We start from the raw sequence: 17,598 nt of genomic DNA on the forward strand, positions 1-17,598 counted from the left end.
TATCTTTGGACAAATATTCCCAGATGTCTCTACCTCCATTTCAAGGTATTGCTTTATGTTATAATCACTCATCTTTATCTTCACCAGTTGGCAAGCTATAAGTTTAATTTTCTTCAAGAGTAGGAACACTAAGGATAGCTGTCTGGATTTGAATGCCAGGTCCGCCATTTATTCACAAATTGACCTTGGACAGTTACTTAACCTTAATCAGACTATTTCCTCATCCAAAAAATGAGGATCATAATAAACTTGTCTGACAGGGTTATCATTATAGATTCAGTGAAATAACCAACTTCTAAACAGCCTGGCACATAGTAAGCACCTGATAATGAATGTTACCTAGCATTGTTAAGCATTCTGATACATATTCTAAAATTCTTATGTGTATCTTATGTTTTTAAATATGTTTCTTCTTGCTTAGGTACAAACCATGAAAAAGAAATGACATTTAAACATGCTGCTCTCTTACATCTTCTGGTAACAATTAGAGATGTCCTTTTAACGTGCGGTTTGGACACAGCATTGGGTTAGTGAGAGAAATTTTTACTTCTCCTTTTGTTCCTATTAAAATATTTCATCTGAAATAACTTACTTTTTTGAAAAAGAGGCACCTTATGAGAAATTATGTAACCTCTTTTACTTCCACATTAAATGTTATATACATTTTGACATAATTATAATAGAATATATATTTTTATTCTGCCTGTATCCTTTAAAAGAAATCATTTGTAACAAATTTCATCACTTAGAAGAATAGGTTTAAGATTCTTTAATCTAGGCCTGAATTACAGAGTTGTAATGGCCTTAGGCAGATTTGATTGTATAATCATTGTCATGCACTACTTTTTAATGTAAGATGATATTTTGCCATGTACATTATAGGTCTTCATTGAATGTTTGTGGCTTTGAATCTTTGCTAGCTGAATATATATAATTAATATAAGCAAATTAATAGTAGTAGGATATTGTACAATTTCTTTTTTAGTTTTGCCTGTAAATTAGGGTATGAATTACCAGAAGAATAAAAATCAAGATATTTTGAATACATTGGAAAATTTTAAAGATTTTAGAAATTCTTTCTAAACTATCAAATTCATTAAAATATTTGTCTCAAAAAAATATTTGTCTCAATACATTACTGTTCTAGGCTTATTGCAAGGATATGTAGACTTGTTTAGTAATGGTATGCTTATAGAATTGTTTTATAATTTAGAATGAAACCCATTTAAAATATAAAATGAAAATAATTTTTCTCTGCTCTATGACCCAAAGGTTTTGTTTTATCTGACCCAGACAAGTATTTCTCTAATCCGAGGTTTGATAAGTACTGAGCAGCATTGAATTACAACTATACTCCCTCTACAGCACTGGGAGTTAATATTTGCCAAGTACTATATTAGTATTTTCTGGTAAAGTATTATAACTAAGTTATAGCTACATTTAGAAAGCCCAACATGGTCCTTTTCCTTTCCTCTCCAATTAAACCACTTGGGTATTGATGCTGGATTGATTTGTTTTCCTTCCATCCCCAGACGAGTATGGACTGGGGGCTCTCACCCTAGTTTACAGTACCTGAAACTGGTATAAGGATATAGTATCACATCTCCTTCTATTTAGTCATCTGTCTTCATTATACTTTGCTTTTTCCATAAAAGATCATCAGTTCTACCAAAAGCATAACGTAAGGCAGAATGTCAGAATCTAGAATATCTGAGCCCCCAGTGCTGTAGAGAGTCTTGTGACTCTGCTGCTCGATACTTAATAGTTTTAGAGAAATATTTATGGAGGATTGCTTGAGGTATGTTCACCTTTAAGTACTCTTAAAATCTACCCTAGGATTAAGTGTGACCATGAAGAACTATATACTGTATACTTGGGCTGAATTATTTTTGCTCCTCGAAGAAATACTTTTACTAAATCAAAGTTGGGCATTGCTATTTGGTTACCTTGAGGCATACTATGAAAGTAAAAATACTTATTGGAAAACAAACTTAAGCTCTGTACCAAGCTTTTAACAACTAACATTTTTAGTGGAGAGATCTCTCACTCCTCTAAACCTCTAAAAATCAAAGAGTGAATTAGATTGTTCAGTTTTCTTTTTCTCTGCATAGTGGCTGAGAAAGAAATTTGGTCCATAGGGATCTGGCAGTCTGTCTTGGTGCCTTCCAGAATTCTGTATTTTTCTACCAGTTTCCATCTTGCTACGTTTCCCAAGCTAGGAAGCTAATGAGTTTCAAGATTAAAGTATAGAGTTTCACTTCTGGGCTTTAACCCAGAAATAAATTCAGTATTGTGTAATGCATATTATGGCAGTGATATGTACTAATGGCATAAAGGATGGAGACTGTTACCCTTAAAGCTGAACATTTGTTTAAAAATAAGTAGGAGCTTGACAAGTAAGTAAAGTATGAAAGGGTATTATAGGCAGCATTAAGAGCCCAGAAGAATGACCCAGTGGGTATGCTGCATATGGTTCTATGTAGCTAAACTGAAGAGTATAAGGTAGAAAGGAGTAGGAACTAAGCCTGAAGACATAACAAAGAACCAAATCATGAATAGCCTTTTAAGCTGCACAAAAGAGTTGAGATCTTTTTCTGTAGATGATAGGGAGCCATTGAAACAGGGATGCTACTGGATTAGGCTTCTCTTTCAGAAGGTTAGAGAATCAGGAAGAGCTTTTAAGAGAAATTCCTGGGAGAGTCTGGATTTACTATGAACTTTCAAAGATGGGTCTCAGGATTCTGTGTTTAAAAACTGCTTTAGTGAGTCTGAATTTAGGCTCTGCTGTTTTAGCAGCTATACAAATAAATTATGCATAAATATCATGGATTATTTACCAAGAGCTTATAGACTAATGAGATTGTTATATACATGAATAAGAAATCAAGTATAAAAGCCAAGAAAATTCCAATGAAGTGGTATTTCCATAGGACTTGCATGTAAGTGTAGACCAAGGCAGGAGGCAGGAAACGATGGGATATATTCAGAGGATATATAGACTATGTTGTTATGTAACTTAAAAGGAGACATTTTTTTAAAGGATTTTTATTTATTTATTTATTCATGAGAGACACAGAGAGAGGCAGAGACACAGGCAGAAGCAGAAGCCGGCTCCCTGCGGGACTTGATCCCAGGACCCTGGGATCACAACCTGAGCGGAAGGCAGATGCTCAACCAGGCGTTCCTAAAAAAGGAGACATTTGATACATATTTTTCAGCTTCATTCAGTTTTGAGGTTTTCATTAGTCGATATCTTTGATCAAAATCAGAAAAGGATTAAAGGAAATTTATGACTCTTGTTTTCTTTCAAGTTTTTACCATGGAATTTCTCAAAGAACAAAAAGGCATGCTTCCCCCACCCCTCCTCCACTTTTGTTTTTAACAGGATATTTGTCAACTGCAAAAGATATCTACAGAAACATTTTAGGCTCCTATTTGGATGACATTTGGAGACAATTGGAGATTGTACAGTTTATTAGGGAAAAAAATCCTGAAACCAACTACAAGATACAAGAACTGCAATGTCAGATACTAAATTGGATGCAAAGTGAACAACAGATTAAGGTAAGTGCTGGAATAAAGCAGATAACGGTAATTAGCTTAAATAAGAATTGGATGTAAGATCAGTTTTTGCATTTAACACTGAAATTTTGAAATAGGCTAGACTATTTGGTTCCTTGATAGTTTTCTTCTTGAGTAAGTTAACAAAAAGAATCGGACTGAGAGAAAGGGTGAGTTGCGCCATTGTTCATATATATTGAATTTTTAAAAACTTTAATTTTTATTATATACAGTTTTCTATGGATTGGCTTTCCAAAGCTCAAAATTATTGTCTGGCACGGTATGTTCATGAACATATACCAAATTACAGAACCAGAATAATTTATTTTTAGATTTTGAGCCAGAATCTCATCTTACATGATTCTTACGTGATTTCATCTTACATGAATCATTCTTACATGATGTACATTCTTACATTCTTACATGAATCTCATCTTACATGATCTTACATGATTTTAAAAAAAAGCATTTAGCTTTGGATTACACTGGAAATTTTTGCCCACCCCTGCCTCAAGCATATGAAGGTTGCATTGATAAAGACTTAAGAGGAAATATGTTCTTAAATGTTTTCAAGCCAAAAAACATTTCAAATGCTTTATGCTAAATCTGGATACAAATTTGGCCTTTTTCTTCTTTGTCCCTCCTGTCTCTATCTCCAACTCTGGTTACTTAGATAGCTTACTTGTCATTAAAGTAAAATAATCAGTAAGAAATTGAAATTTATTTGTTGTCCCCCACCATCACAAGAAAAAGCTGTAATAATAACTAGGAAAATATAGCAACAAATCATTGGTTTTCTCCAACCAATTCAAACTTATCTGGGTTGAATTTAGCACTAACAGTGCAGATAGAGGCAATTTGTGTATACACTTACCTATATGAGAGTACATGGATGCTAAAAATGCTCTACTCCAAAATATTTTCCTCATTGATGTTTGTTTGATCTTACCAGAATTTATTCCTTTGTGTTTAAGCACTGACATCTTTTACAGCACAAATATCTACTTGGTAATCTTATTTGTCAATAGTTTCATGTAACCAATTAAGCTTGTTATTTTGTCACAGTAGCAAAACTATGAAAAAATAATTATTCAGAGGTATATGAAATTCTTATTTTTGATCAGGTGCTGATTATAATAAGAATGGACTCAGATGGTGAAAAACATTTACTCATAAAAATTCTTAACAAAATGGAAGGTAGGGAGTTTTAAATTATACTTCTTTTGGTAGCAAATATTTGGAACATATAAAAATGTAGCGATCTAAGTTTTTAAATTAAGATATAATAACATACCATAAAATTCATTCTTTAAAAGTACATAACTGGGGATCCCGGGTGGCTCAGTGGTTTAGTGCCTGCCTTCAGCCCAGGGCGTGGTCCTGGAGTCCGGGGTTCAAGTCCTACATCAGGCTCCCTGCATGGAGCCTGCTTCTCTCTCTGCCTGTGTCTCTGCTTCTCTCTGTGTGTCTCTCATGAATAAATAAATAAAATCTTTTTTTTTTTTTTTATGACAGTCACACAGAGAGAGAGAGAGAGGCAGAGACACAGGCAGAGGGAGAAGCAGGCTCCATGCACTGGGAGCCCGATGTGGGATTCGATCCCGGGTCTCCAGGATCACGCCCTGGGCCAAAGGCAGGCGCCAAACCGCTGCGCCACCCAGGAATCCCAAATAAATAAAATCTTTAAAAAATAAATAAAAGTACATAACTCAGTGGAATCTAATCAGTTTTTAAATAAATCTTGACTAAGTCTGCAATATAAATATTATAAGGTACTTATGTGTACATTATATGTACCTTTGTGTGTATTATTAAGTTGACACCTTTTATTGTCTACTAGTTGCTAAATGATTCTGTATACTTACTCTATAAATCAGTTTTACGAATAAGGAAACTAGGGTTCATAAGGGTATAACATGCCACATCTCACAGGTAGTAAATGAGGAAATCAGGATTTGAACCAAGGTCTTTCTTGTTCTAGTGTCATTCTTCAACTCTTCTACCTACTGTTGCCCCCTCTGCCAACCCTTTCCACCTTGTGCCATGGAACCTGTTGCTTATATGGAAACTCTTCTCCTTTTTTATCTTCTGGTGTTAAGTGAACCCAGCTTTCCCCTGATGATACAGCTCCCCTGTATCCCTTTCATAGCGTAGCTGATAATTCTCTCTCATATATATATATATATGTATATATGTGTGTGTGTGTATGTGTGTGTGTGTGTGTGTGTGTGATGTATTTATTTCGTAGAGTTGAAAGGGCCATTTCTTGCTTTCCATTATCCTTACTAAAACATTATTCCTCTGTCCTCTGAGGCTTTGCCATATTGCCACACCCTTCTCTACCACTCTGTATTGCCATCATTTAGTAACCCCCCAAGCATTCCCCATCATCCATGGATAGCTGTGGACCTGCTTCATGGTATTCTTTTCACTCCTAGTCCTGCAATTATCCTAGGTGTCATTAATGTGAACGACTCATTCAACACCCGGATCCTACAGTCTCATTGGCTTCCACAGCAGAAATGATATTCACTTCTTGGATATGCCATTGACCTTGTAATAATGCAGAACTGTGCTCCTTATGAACTTTAAATTCTATTACATTGTTCTCTGTCCACAGCCATCTGACCTCCTCCATGATGTTCAGCATCTAAGAGATCTGTAATCAGTCAGCTCCTTATTTGTTTCACATTTTTCTCTTTCCAAAGTTGGTGATGTGCTAAGACTGTGTTAATCAGTCTTGTTAGGCAGCCCCAGTGGCTCAGCGGTTTAGCGTCACCTTCAGCCCAGGGCATGATCCTGGAGATCCCCTGCATGGAGCCTGCTTCTCCCTCTGCCTGTCTCTGTGCTTTCTCTCTCTCTCTCTCTCTCTCCTGAATAAATGAATAAAATCTTTAAAAAAAAGATATAAAAAAATCAGTCTTGTCCTTCTGCTGTACCTTACATTTAAACCTCAGCTCTAAATCCGTCAAGACATTTAATCCCTCTGTTCCTCTACCTGAGCTCCTGAGCATTATTAAAGAAAATCAGATAGTTTGGTACCACTACAAACTTACCTTCTCTGACCTTATATGGGCTCTTAATACCTCTTCACAACCTTTCATCTTACAACCTTATCATCTGCAAACTTACCTTCACTTTTCTATTCTTTTATCTTTTCACCCTTTCTTTATAAAGGAGGTGAACCTCTTCCCTTAGAAAACCAACTTTTCACTTCTGCTTTGGATCCTATCTCTTCATACATCAGTGTGTTCCCATCAGTTATCTCCTCACCCAACCTTCCTCTCTAATGACTCTCCCTTAATCTTTAAGTCCTTCAGTCTTAAAAAATAAAATACCACCCTCAACCTATGTTACCCTTTGTTTACTATTTCTCTTCCTTCCATAAATTGCATCTTTGGCCACCTCCAAATATATTTCTTTGCTGTAACCCTACCCAGTTATTTATCATGCTGTGTCCTATCTCCATGCCCTTACACCTCCTGTTCCTGCTGTCATGGTACTCTTCTCCCCTTCTTTAGCAGCTAACTTCTATACATCCTTTAAAAATCAGTTAAAACGTTTGTTCAGGAAGCTTTAATTTAAAGGCTTTCACTAGGGATCCCTGGGTGGCGCAGCAGTTTGGCGCCTGCCTTTGGCCCAGGGCGCGATCCTGGAGACCCGGGATCGAATCCCACGTCGGGCTCCCGGTGCATGGAGCCTGCTTTCCCTCTGCCTGTGTCTCTGCCCCTCTCTCTCTCTCTCTCTCTCTCTCTGTGTGTGTGTGTGACTATCATAAATAAATAAAAATTTATAAAAAAAATAATAAAGGCTTTCACTTGTACTCTCAGTGTATTATGCGCATACTTCTAAGGCAGTACTTACCATCTTAGGCTGTAACAACTGATTCTCTTGTCTGTTTTCATCACCAGCATATCACCTTCTGGAGGGTAAGGACCATGCCCTAATTTGTATTCCCAGCACCCCCTAAAATGCCTGGAATATAGAAGGAACTTAATAAAAACGAACGAATAACTGAACTAGTGAATGCCTCTCTACTTACCTAGTGGACTGAGACTAGTGAAAAAGATTAAATTGAACTATGTACAAATATTGAAAATGTCTGCTTATCAGTGCAGTTAGCAAAATTAACTATTAAATTATAGTTATAGAATGGAAGACTCTTTCAAGCAGAACTTTATAAGGTGCTGTTTCTAGACATCATGTATTTAGAATCCAAATTTGCAAGCTTGGATCTTATTATTTCATCCAGTTTTCCAGTCTTGGGAAGATGAGGTCTTATCCACCAAATTCACAAGCTTTACTAGTACCAAAATGTTAAAGCAGTAGTTAACAATTGTGAGCCTGAACCACTGCCACACCTGTCTGGATTTAGGGTAACTGAAAACATTTTTTTAAATTAGGAAAGTGCTGAGCAATGTAATATTATGAAACAAAAGGATTTGGGTAACTGATGTAATACTTTTATGAAGAGGTTTAGGAAATATTTCTGCCCCACAGAGAAGAATACTTAAACCCACTTAATGGGGCAACTTTTCCTTTGATGTACTTAAGACACACGGGCAAATTATTATTGGATATATCACTTGTTTTCTAGGCTTCATGCTGAACATTCTGTTTCTTTTAGCTTTGGGGATTATATCATCATTACTCTATTTCATTTCAGTAAGTTCTACTGACACAAAATATTTGACTAAGTTGAGAAAATGTTTTTCCTCTCTAACTAGCAGCTCTCCTCTGTATCTAGGAGTGAAGTCTTTTTTTTTTTTCCTGTCTAGTATTAGAAAGTAGGAATTGTGATTTCATCGTCTCTGGGCTTGCAAGATCCTCATAATGCACTTAGCAAGTAATCTGCTTTGAAACCACAGTTAAGGCAAAACAGCTAAAGAGATTAGGTTTTAAATAGTATGACCGTGGGGTGCCTGGTGGGCTCAGTCAGTAGATCATGTGACTCTTGATCTCAGCATTGTGAGTTGAATCCCACTTTTGGTGTAGAGATTACTTCAAAATAAAACCTTTTTAAAAAATATTTTATTTATTTATTCATGTGAGACAGAGAGGAAGAGACACAGGCAGAGGGAGAAGCAGGCTCCCTGCAGGAACCTGATGCGGGACTAAATCCCAGGACCCTGAGATCACAACCTGAGCCAAAGGCTCAACCACTGAGCCACCCAGGTGCCCAAAATAAAACTTATAAAAATAATAATATGACCTTATAAATTTATATAAGAAGAGAAATACTGCTTATCCTCTTCTTATTGGTACCCAAACTATTGTCATATCAAGCCAAGTAAACATTGAATTATTAAGCATTACTCATTATCACATCATGCCTTTGTGAACTTAACAACTGACAAAAGTACACTAATAGAGTGTAAAATTTATTTTGACTAGAAATAGCTATTCTTAAACCAATAGTGCCTACCAAAAATAAACTATGTGTGGCTACAGAATTTTTGAAATTTATTTTATTTTGTTAAAATATCAGTAACATAAGAAACTTAAATTATGATTAGGAAGCAGAAGTGAATTAAGAAGTAGATGGCACCCAATAGGTCCACTTCATATACAGTCCATAGAAAGGAAAAAACGACATCAAAATGTAGTCTATAGTTATTTAGTTATGTACTTAACGTTTTTGACTAAAGAAAAAAGGTAAAATCAACCATGATTTTTAGCAAAGTAAAATTAAATGCACAGGGGCACCTGAGTGGCTCAGTGGTTGAGCATCTGCCTTTGGCTCAGGTCATGATCCTGGGGTCCTGGGATCGAGTCCCACACGGGCTCCCCATAGGGAGCCTGCTTCTCCCTCTGCCTATGTCTCTGCCTCTCTCTCTGTGTCTCTCATGAATAAATAAATAAAAATATTTTTTTAAAAAACTGCACAGAATTGATGAGTGATTAATTTAGCTACTTCCAAATTAATATTTTGGGATCCCTGGGTGGCTCAGCGGTTTAGCGCCTGCCTTTGGCTCAGGTCGTGATCCTGGAGTCCCGGGATCAAGTCCCACATCAGGCTCCCTGCACAGAGCCTGCTTCTCCCTCTGCCTGTGTCTCTGCCTCTCTTTCTCTCTCTCTCTCTGTATCCCTCATGAATAAATAAATAAAATCTTTTTTAAAAATTAATATTTTGATCCATTTTATTATTTTACATAAATTCAGAATTTCCATGCTTATACATACAAAACATATATACTCACACACCAGAAATATTACCCATACTTTAAACTTTCTGATACCCACAGATAGAAAAATAATCCAGCAAATTGCATTTTAAGCAGTTACCTTGTTCACAGATCTTTAATTCATTTTTATGGTAGTGAAATATATGAACACCTAAAAATTATATATGAAGAAAACACCGGAAAACATTTTTTTGTATTATTCTTTTTTTCCCAACAGGTTTAACATTGACTGTCATACATTCAAACAAAAGGAAAGATGTTCTGGAATCTGAAGGTGTTTTAAATGGGTAAAAATATGTATTTCTTCACCTGGGAGGAATAAGCTACTAGTTTCACAGGAAAAGCATAATTTCTCCTGGAATTTGATTTTTAAAAAAGGTTTAGTAAATACTGAGATGAATCAATGTCACTCTCCTCTTTCTGAAAAGTGTTTTACATTAGAATACTTAACTCAAAAAAAAAAAAAAGAATACTTAACTCAGGTCATATATTCTATATTATTGTTGTCCAAAATTTTCATTCAGTCTTGCTTTTTAATATTCCCAAATTATCATGATCATTGTTATTGTTAGCAGAGGAAGTGCCCATTTAGATTTATCCTTGTTTATACCAGTTTTGGGGGTTTTATTGATTCTTGTATCTTCTTTCTTTTGAGTTCTCATTCTTCCTGAAGTATCCCTTAGAAATTCTTTTGATGAGAGCATGCTAATAATAAAATTGGTGTTGACTTGTCTAAAAATGTTTTTATTTTGCCTTATTTTATGTAGAAATTTTTATGTCTAATATTGAGTTCCAAATAATAAAAAGTTGTAAATCAAATAGAACCCCACAAAGCATTTAACTTATGTCTATTATCTATCTAGATTGCTCTAGAGAGAAAGCAGCAGTAGAGAATTTTCAGTATAATAAGTGCTATTATATGGAATTTAAAGATGGAAATGATAAACTTACGATATTTAAGTATCCCTGATTTTTATTGTTGCTAAATCATCTATGAAGTTCATTGAGAAAAAGAAAAATCATTTCAAAGTTGTCAGATAATCTGTTGTGTAGATCCTCAAAGATGAAAACCTCACGTGTAAGAAAATGAGATTGAATTCTCATGGTGACTTGTCTGTTATTGATAGGATTCAGTTAATAAAATTAGGATCCCTTGCATTTGAGGATGTGAAGTAGTCCAGTTTTTTAGATTTTGTTTTTTAGAAAAATGTATGACCATCAGCTCACCTGGCTGGCTCAGTCAAAAGAACACACTACTCTTCTCAGGGTCGTGAGTTTGAACCCCACATTGAGTGTAGAGATTACTTAAAAATGAAATCTAAAAGGGGCACTTGGGTGGCTCAGTAGGTTAAATGTCTGCCTTTGGCTCAGGTCATGATCCTGGGATCCAGCCCTAAGTGTTGACTGGGCTCCGTGCTCACTGGGGAGCCTGCTTCTCCCTCTGCCCCTCCCCTCACTTGTGCTGGCTCTCTTTCTCTCAAATAAGTAAAATCTTTTTTAAAAATCTTAAACACTTAAAAAAAATGTATGACCATCAAAAAGAAAGATAAAAAGGAATTAGCACAATTGGAGAGTAAGTTAACAGAAAATACAACAGTGCCTTTCCAAGATAAGCAGGCACAAACTAGAGAAGAATAAAATAGCCAAAAACAGTCATGATTTACTTTGGCCTTCCAAGTAAATAATGACACAAATATAATTCCATTTTCTTGGTTTTCTTTTGTCTTCAGTACAAGTTCCTGCATAATTGTACATAATCAGCATATTGGAGCAGATTTCCCATGGACTGACTTTTCATTTGTGGTGGAATACAATTTTGGAGAGAACTCCTGTTGGACCGAACACTGCAAGAAATTGAATATTCCTCACAGGGCCTTCAAAGTGATTCTTCCAGACACAGTTTTAAAGAGTAAGAATATATACTAAAATCCTTTTGTGGTTGTGGTAGAATGGAAATTGTCTGTTTTCTGCATTTGATCTGTGGAAAGAGAATGAGCCATGGCATTAGAGGACTTGCGTTCAAGCTTGAACCCCAGTGCTCTGGGTGACCTTGGGCAGGTTCTTTATCCCTTATCTCATATTCCTCATTTGTAAAGTAAGCTTTACTGGCTATATTTGTCTTCATCCCTTACCTTCTAATTTTTACTTATAATAGGACAATTTATTATAATTATGTCTAATCTTCACCGGATACTTCAGCAATAGTATTTTTTATTGAATTTTAGGGGAAAATTCTATTGTAGTATATTGACTGATTCAGAAAACTTAATGTGCAACAAAAAATTACACACAAACCCTTCTGAAAGAGTCTAATAAAACCACTTTGTATATCATTTTAGTTTCTTTGTATTTCTCAGCAACACTGCATGTGACTCAAGTTGTGAATTCTCACATCCATTAAATTAAAAAGCCCATACGTTTCTAGTCCCAGTGCATCCCTTTCAATACTTGCTATAAGTTACTTTCTGTCCACCTCTAATCTGGGAAGTTTGAATTGTAAGACATTCCAATTCAATTCTAAAAAATACAGTCACCATAACTATTACTTTGGAATCTTTGATATAGAGAATTAAATGTTAAATTGATTAAATAATTGAAACATGGCCCCCCCCAAAAAAACATAAAAGATAAGCATCCTAGTTTATATGTAGAGGCTTCTTCCATTCTTTTGAAGATGAACTTAATTGACTGAGCCAATTCCTTATTTGGAGCATTTACAATGCTTCAATTTTACACTATTGTACTATAAGATTTATAGTACCTTATGTATCTTTTTTATTTTTATATACTTGTTCTAAGAATTAAAATGAATTCCTGAGTCAAAGGTATACACACATTTATATATTGCCAATATCCTTCCAGAAATGCTATCTCAGTATTTGTGCAGAAAGTATGAGAATCCCTTTCCCAATATCTTTACTGTAGTAGGTGTTATTATTCCCTTAAATATTTGGCAGAATTACAGGCAGAAAATATTTTATAGTTATAGTTAATTAATTACAGATAATATCTTTGATTATATGTATCTTTTCAGAAGTGAATTGATCTTGTATAGCCATTCTTTTGTAAATTGCCTATTAATGTTCTTTGTCCATTTATCTATTGACGTATTTACTATTTTTCTAATAATGTATCATATAGTACTTTTAGTAAATTCTGTTAATGCTGTTTTATTTTTAGGTAGTAGGATAACATAGTTTTTATTTTATTCTTCAGACCTTTCTTTTTTCTGACTTCTGATTTTTTATAATGGATATGTTTTATTTTTATACTACTCTTTGAACATACAATTGCTATTCTCATGGTTAGTAAAAAAGAGAAAGAACTGAAGGATGAGAAAAAAGAGAAATATTTATAAACTTTCTCTTATTTAGGAAGTACCTTGCTGGATAGTTTTGGTGGTTTTCTTCTGGAAATTCAGGTTCCATATGTGTTTTTTGCATCTGAAGGACTTCTTAATACTCCAGAAATACTTCAGTTGCTAGAATCCAAGTAAGTTATTGATTTCATAACGTTAGCAAAGGTAAATATATCCTAAATGGCTAAACATTATGCTATATATGTGGCACTATTTTTCTCTGATTCAAGCATGCAATTATATCACATAGGAATAGTTTTCCAGAGAGTTTATGTCAAGTTACACGTCTCTCCCTGTAGTACACCATAATAATTACTGAATACTATCTTTTTTGGTAAGACATATCAGTCTTATGGAGAAAGCATATTTGATTATTGTTTATATTTATATTTTACTTTCATTTCTTTTGTTATCTGGAAATATGAGCAATTTATGATTCTTTTTTACTGTGAATTTTATGGTCATATCTTTGGGTCATTGATAATATTGAGAATGAGTGTTCTTAGAGGGCTTTAAATACGGCATGGGAAACAGGACTGTGAAGTTCTAAATGAAATACCTAAGTTCTAAATGAGACATCTGGGTGGCTCAGTGGTTGAGCCTCTGCCTTCAGCTCAGGGCGTGATCCTGGATTCCCCGATCAAGTCCTGCCATCAGGATTTCTGCACGGAGCCTGCTTTTCCCTCTGCTTATGTCTCTGACTCTCTGGGTCTCTCGTGAATAAACAAATAAATCTTTAAAAAAAAGTAAATACCTAAGGCAATGCACATCTCAATTAGTCATATATACTGAATAAAATCATAATTTCATTCCTCAAATTTATAAAGTAAAATAAATTGATGTATGAAAGAAAAGGCATGGTAGTTCAAATAATTTAATATGCAGGAAAACAATACAGCTTTTCTTAAAATTTTTTTCTTGGCCATTTCATCACCCCAAAATATGATATTTTACAGATATAATATCACACTAGTGGAAAGATGCTGCAGTGAGTCATTGAAACTCTTTGGAGGTACAGAGTGTTATGTGGTGGTGACAATTGATGAACACACTGCCGTAATGTTGCAGGTAAAACTGTATAGTAAAAAATATAAATCAAATATATTAAAATATATGTATAACCGTGTAATTTATTATTAGCTTTACCTCAGAGAGCTTAACTATAATCCATTAGTGGTATCTTCCGAAACTTTGCAAATGGACAATAAGTATCAAAATTACCACTATGGAAAATGACTATTACCAAGCTTCTTCAATGCCTTCTAACTTTTAACATACTTTAAGAAGACAAAGCATATATGGAATCTCTAATGTTATATATTGACCTATTTCAAAATATATTTACAGAATAATTACATTGTTGAAAACCTTAAAAATAAAATAGTAGCCACCATGTTTCTTGAAAGGTGGTAGTATATTAGGGGTACATGGGTGGCTCAGTTGCTTAAGCATCTGCCTTCTGCTCAGGTTGTGATTTTGGGGTCCTGGAATCAAGCCCTGCATGGGTCTCCCTGCTCAGGGGGAGTCTGCCTTTCTTTCTGCCTCCTCCCCCCTGTTTGTGCTTTCTCTCTCTCTCTCTCTCTCTCTCTCTCTCTCTCTCTCTCCCTCCCTCCCTCCCTCCCTCCCTCCCTTTCTCTCTCTCTGGTAAATAGGTAAAATCTTTAAAAAAAAATTTAAAAAAGAGGAGGTAGTATATTAATCCATGATTAGTAACATGGATTTCCTCTAAGGTAAGTGGGGACTGCCTGTAAGTAAGCCGATATTAAAAAAAAAGAAAATTTCTCTTTAAAAAATTCCCTATAGTTTGGAATTTAAGATGTACAAATTCTTGACTGAATCTCTCTGATATGTTTGCTTGATTGAAGTACAAATTACAAAGAAAATAATTCGGTAGAGTGGAAATAAGAAGGGGAAACCAGGTTTGGTGATATGTAGTATAAATTAATGGCAAATATTATGGTAAAGTAGAAATCTAATCTGATGAGCAAATATTAACAGTGTAAGAATTATGTGATGGAAACACAAAGCTCTGTTAGAGGGGTTCTTAAGAGCTACTATGTCTTACATATTTAAAGTTTAAAAAGTTTTTTAGGGGGAAATACCATTTGGGGAACTGTTTTAATCTTAATTCATAGTTACATAACTTAGAGTGAAACACTTCCTGAATCATTCACTCTATCAGAAATTAATTGCATTAGAGGAAAAAGACAATTCTAGACCATTTGAGAGCGATTCCTGAAAATCCATTGATGGCTTCTATGTCATCTTCCTTAAATCAGCATTCAGTGCAGATTATCCCATAGGTTTTTGAACATATTTTGTATTGCCCTTAGGAGAGCCAGATCCCTATCGATAAAGGATTTTGCCCAAATTGGGGCACTCTGTAGGCTGCTTTCTTTATATCTACAGTTGAAGAGATTCATGAGCCCTCCTTGCTGAAGGTATCATTCGCTGGTTGGCATCTATAGTTTTTCCCCAACTACTTCCAGTGAGATTTTAAATTTTCCACAAAATGGAGCCCATACCCATGCCTCTTCTCACATTATAATTTATATATGTCATAGATTCTTGACATATGATAACAATAATTTCATAACAACTGTTCAACCTAGTGAATCTTTTTATTTTATTTTATCTATTTTCTGGTAGGACCTAGAAGAATTGAATTGTGAGAAGGCATCAGACAATATCATTATGAGACTGTTGGCATTATCATTCCAGTACAGCTATTGTTGGATAATCTTATATACCAAAAAAACATTAAACTCAGAGTAAGTAAGCATTTCTTCATCCAAAGTCACGTTTATATTTATTAAGTTATTTGGTCCTCTTCTTTGAGTAAAAGTAGCTATGCAAATTTTCCATTTGCTCATCTAGTTTGCTTTGAGCCCACGGATCCTCAAGGGGGAGGCATGCCCATAAGAAAACAAGTCTGAATTTTAGAGATGTTATATTTCCACTGGATATTCTTTGCAAATCATCCTCTACTTCACTAAGAAATGCTGCTTCAAATGCTTCACTTTTTACTACTTTTTAGTTTCTGGACTTGTCTGTTAAAAGATGCCATCTTTCAGTCACTTCTCTCTAAAAGCTTATTAAATTTACCAACTAAATAGCTTCTTGTTCTACTTTGTTCCATTGATATGGTTAACTTAAAAATTATAAAAAATCCATGCCAAGACACAGGCTCAAGTTATCATTATATGTCCTTCCTTTCCTTCATCTCAAAATTTTATGAACCCACATAAAAGGAAGCTGCCACTTCCTTTTTTTATTCTCTGCAGTCTGGCTTCTCTTCCTACATCTGTACTGATCCCTGTCTCAGAATCACTTCCAACCTCCAAGAGTATTTTTATCTTTCACTGTTCTAAAGTATTTATTTATTTATTTATTTATTTTTAAAGATTTATTTATTTATGATAGAGAGAGAGAGGCAGAGACACAGGAGGAGGGAGAAGCAGGCTCCATGCCAGGAGCCCGACGTGGGACTCGATCCCGGGACTCCAGGATTGTGCCCTGGGCCAAAGGCAGGCGCTAAACTGCTGAGCCACCCAAGGATCCCCACTGCTCTTAAGTTTTTTTTTTTAGTAATAAATTTATTTTTTATTGGTGTTCAATTTGCCAACATACAGAATAACACCCAGTGTTTATCCCGTCAAGTGCCCCCCTCAGTGCCCGCCACCCAGTCACCCCCACCCCCCGCCCTCCTCCCCTTCCACCACCCCTAGTTCGTTTACTAGAGTTAGGAGTCTTTATGTTCTGTCTCCCTTTCTGATATTTCCTACCCATTTCTTCTCCCTTCCCTTCTATTCCCTTTCACTATTATTTATATTCCCCAAATGAATAAGAACATATAATGTTTGTCCTTCTCCGATTGCTCTTAAGTTTTGAAACCGTTGCCAGTGCTTCCTTACTGGAAGCTCTTCAGTCCCATGACACTTCATAGTTCTGATCTTCTGTCTCTCTAACTGCTCTTTCTCTGTCTTTACCTCTTCTTCTGTCTTGTCCCAGTCTCAATACATCTGAATTCTCTACTTTCTTCTGTTGGATCCATTAGAAACCTTACCCTCTGCCATAGCATCAATCATCATCTTTCTGGTATATAATTATTTTATTTATATCCACAGGTGCAGTCACTTTGAAATTCCTGACATGCATCTCTAATGTTGTGTTAAATTTTTCCACCCTGATATTTTATAGGCTCTCAAATTTAACATGTTCCAGGGTGAATTCACTATATTCTCTATTCCCTCCAAAAGTATCTCCTCTCTTCTGCCATTTAGCTATTTATGACCACTGCCTTTCTTTTAGTCACTGAAATTAGAAAACAAATCTTATGGATTTAACCACTAGTCTCTTTTTTATTTATCGCCTGTCTCCATTTATATTACCAGCATTTTAGTTCAGATCTTACTATTTTATGTGGACTGCTAAAATAGACTACCAACTGTTTTCCCACCTCCAGATGGTCTCCGTGTTACTTTCTATCATCTG

At 35.2% G+C, this 17,598-nt stretch overlaps 1 protein-coding gene across 1 annotated transcript in view; it reads left to right on the top strand.

Annotated features, from left to right (window-relative positions):
- Nucleotides 1-17,598, top strand: part of SHOC1 (shortage in chiasmata 1) — a 77,343-nt gene that overhangs the window by 44,709 nt on the left and 15,036 nt on the right. Inside the window, exons 15-22 of the mRNA XM_041764033.1 lie at nucleotides 422-526; nucleotides 3,386-3,564; nucleotides 4,686-4,758; nucleotides 9,964-10,033; nucleotides 11,477-11,655; nucleotides 13,121-13,238; nucleotides 14,061-14,172; nucleotides 15,754-15,875. Of these exons, the coding sequence (XP_041619967.1) occupies nucleotides 422-526; nucleotides 3,386-3,564; nucleotides 4,686-4,758; nucleotides 9,964-10,033; nucleotides 11,477-11,655; nucleotides 13,121-13,238; nucleotides 14,061-14,172; nucleotides 15,754-15,875 (958 nt within the window). The remainder of the gene's footprint in view (nucleotides 1-421; nucleotides 527-3,385; nucleotides 3,565-4,685; nucleotides 4,759-9,963; nucleotides 10,034-11,476; nucleotides 11,656-13,120; nucleotides 13,239-14,060; nucleotides 14,173-15,753; nucleotides 15,876-17,598) is intronic.

Source organism: Vulpes lagopus, chromosome 7, assembly GCF_018345385.1.
Source record: "Vulpes lagopus strain Blue_001 chromosome 7, ASM1834538v1, whole genome shotgun sequence".
Taxonomy (NCBI): Eukaryota; Metazoa; Chordata; class Mammalia; order Carnivora; family Canidae; genus Vulpes; species Vulpes lagopus.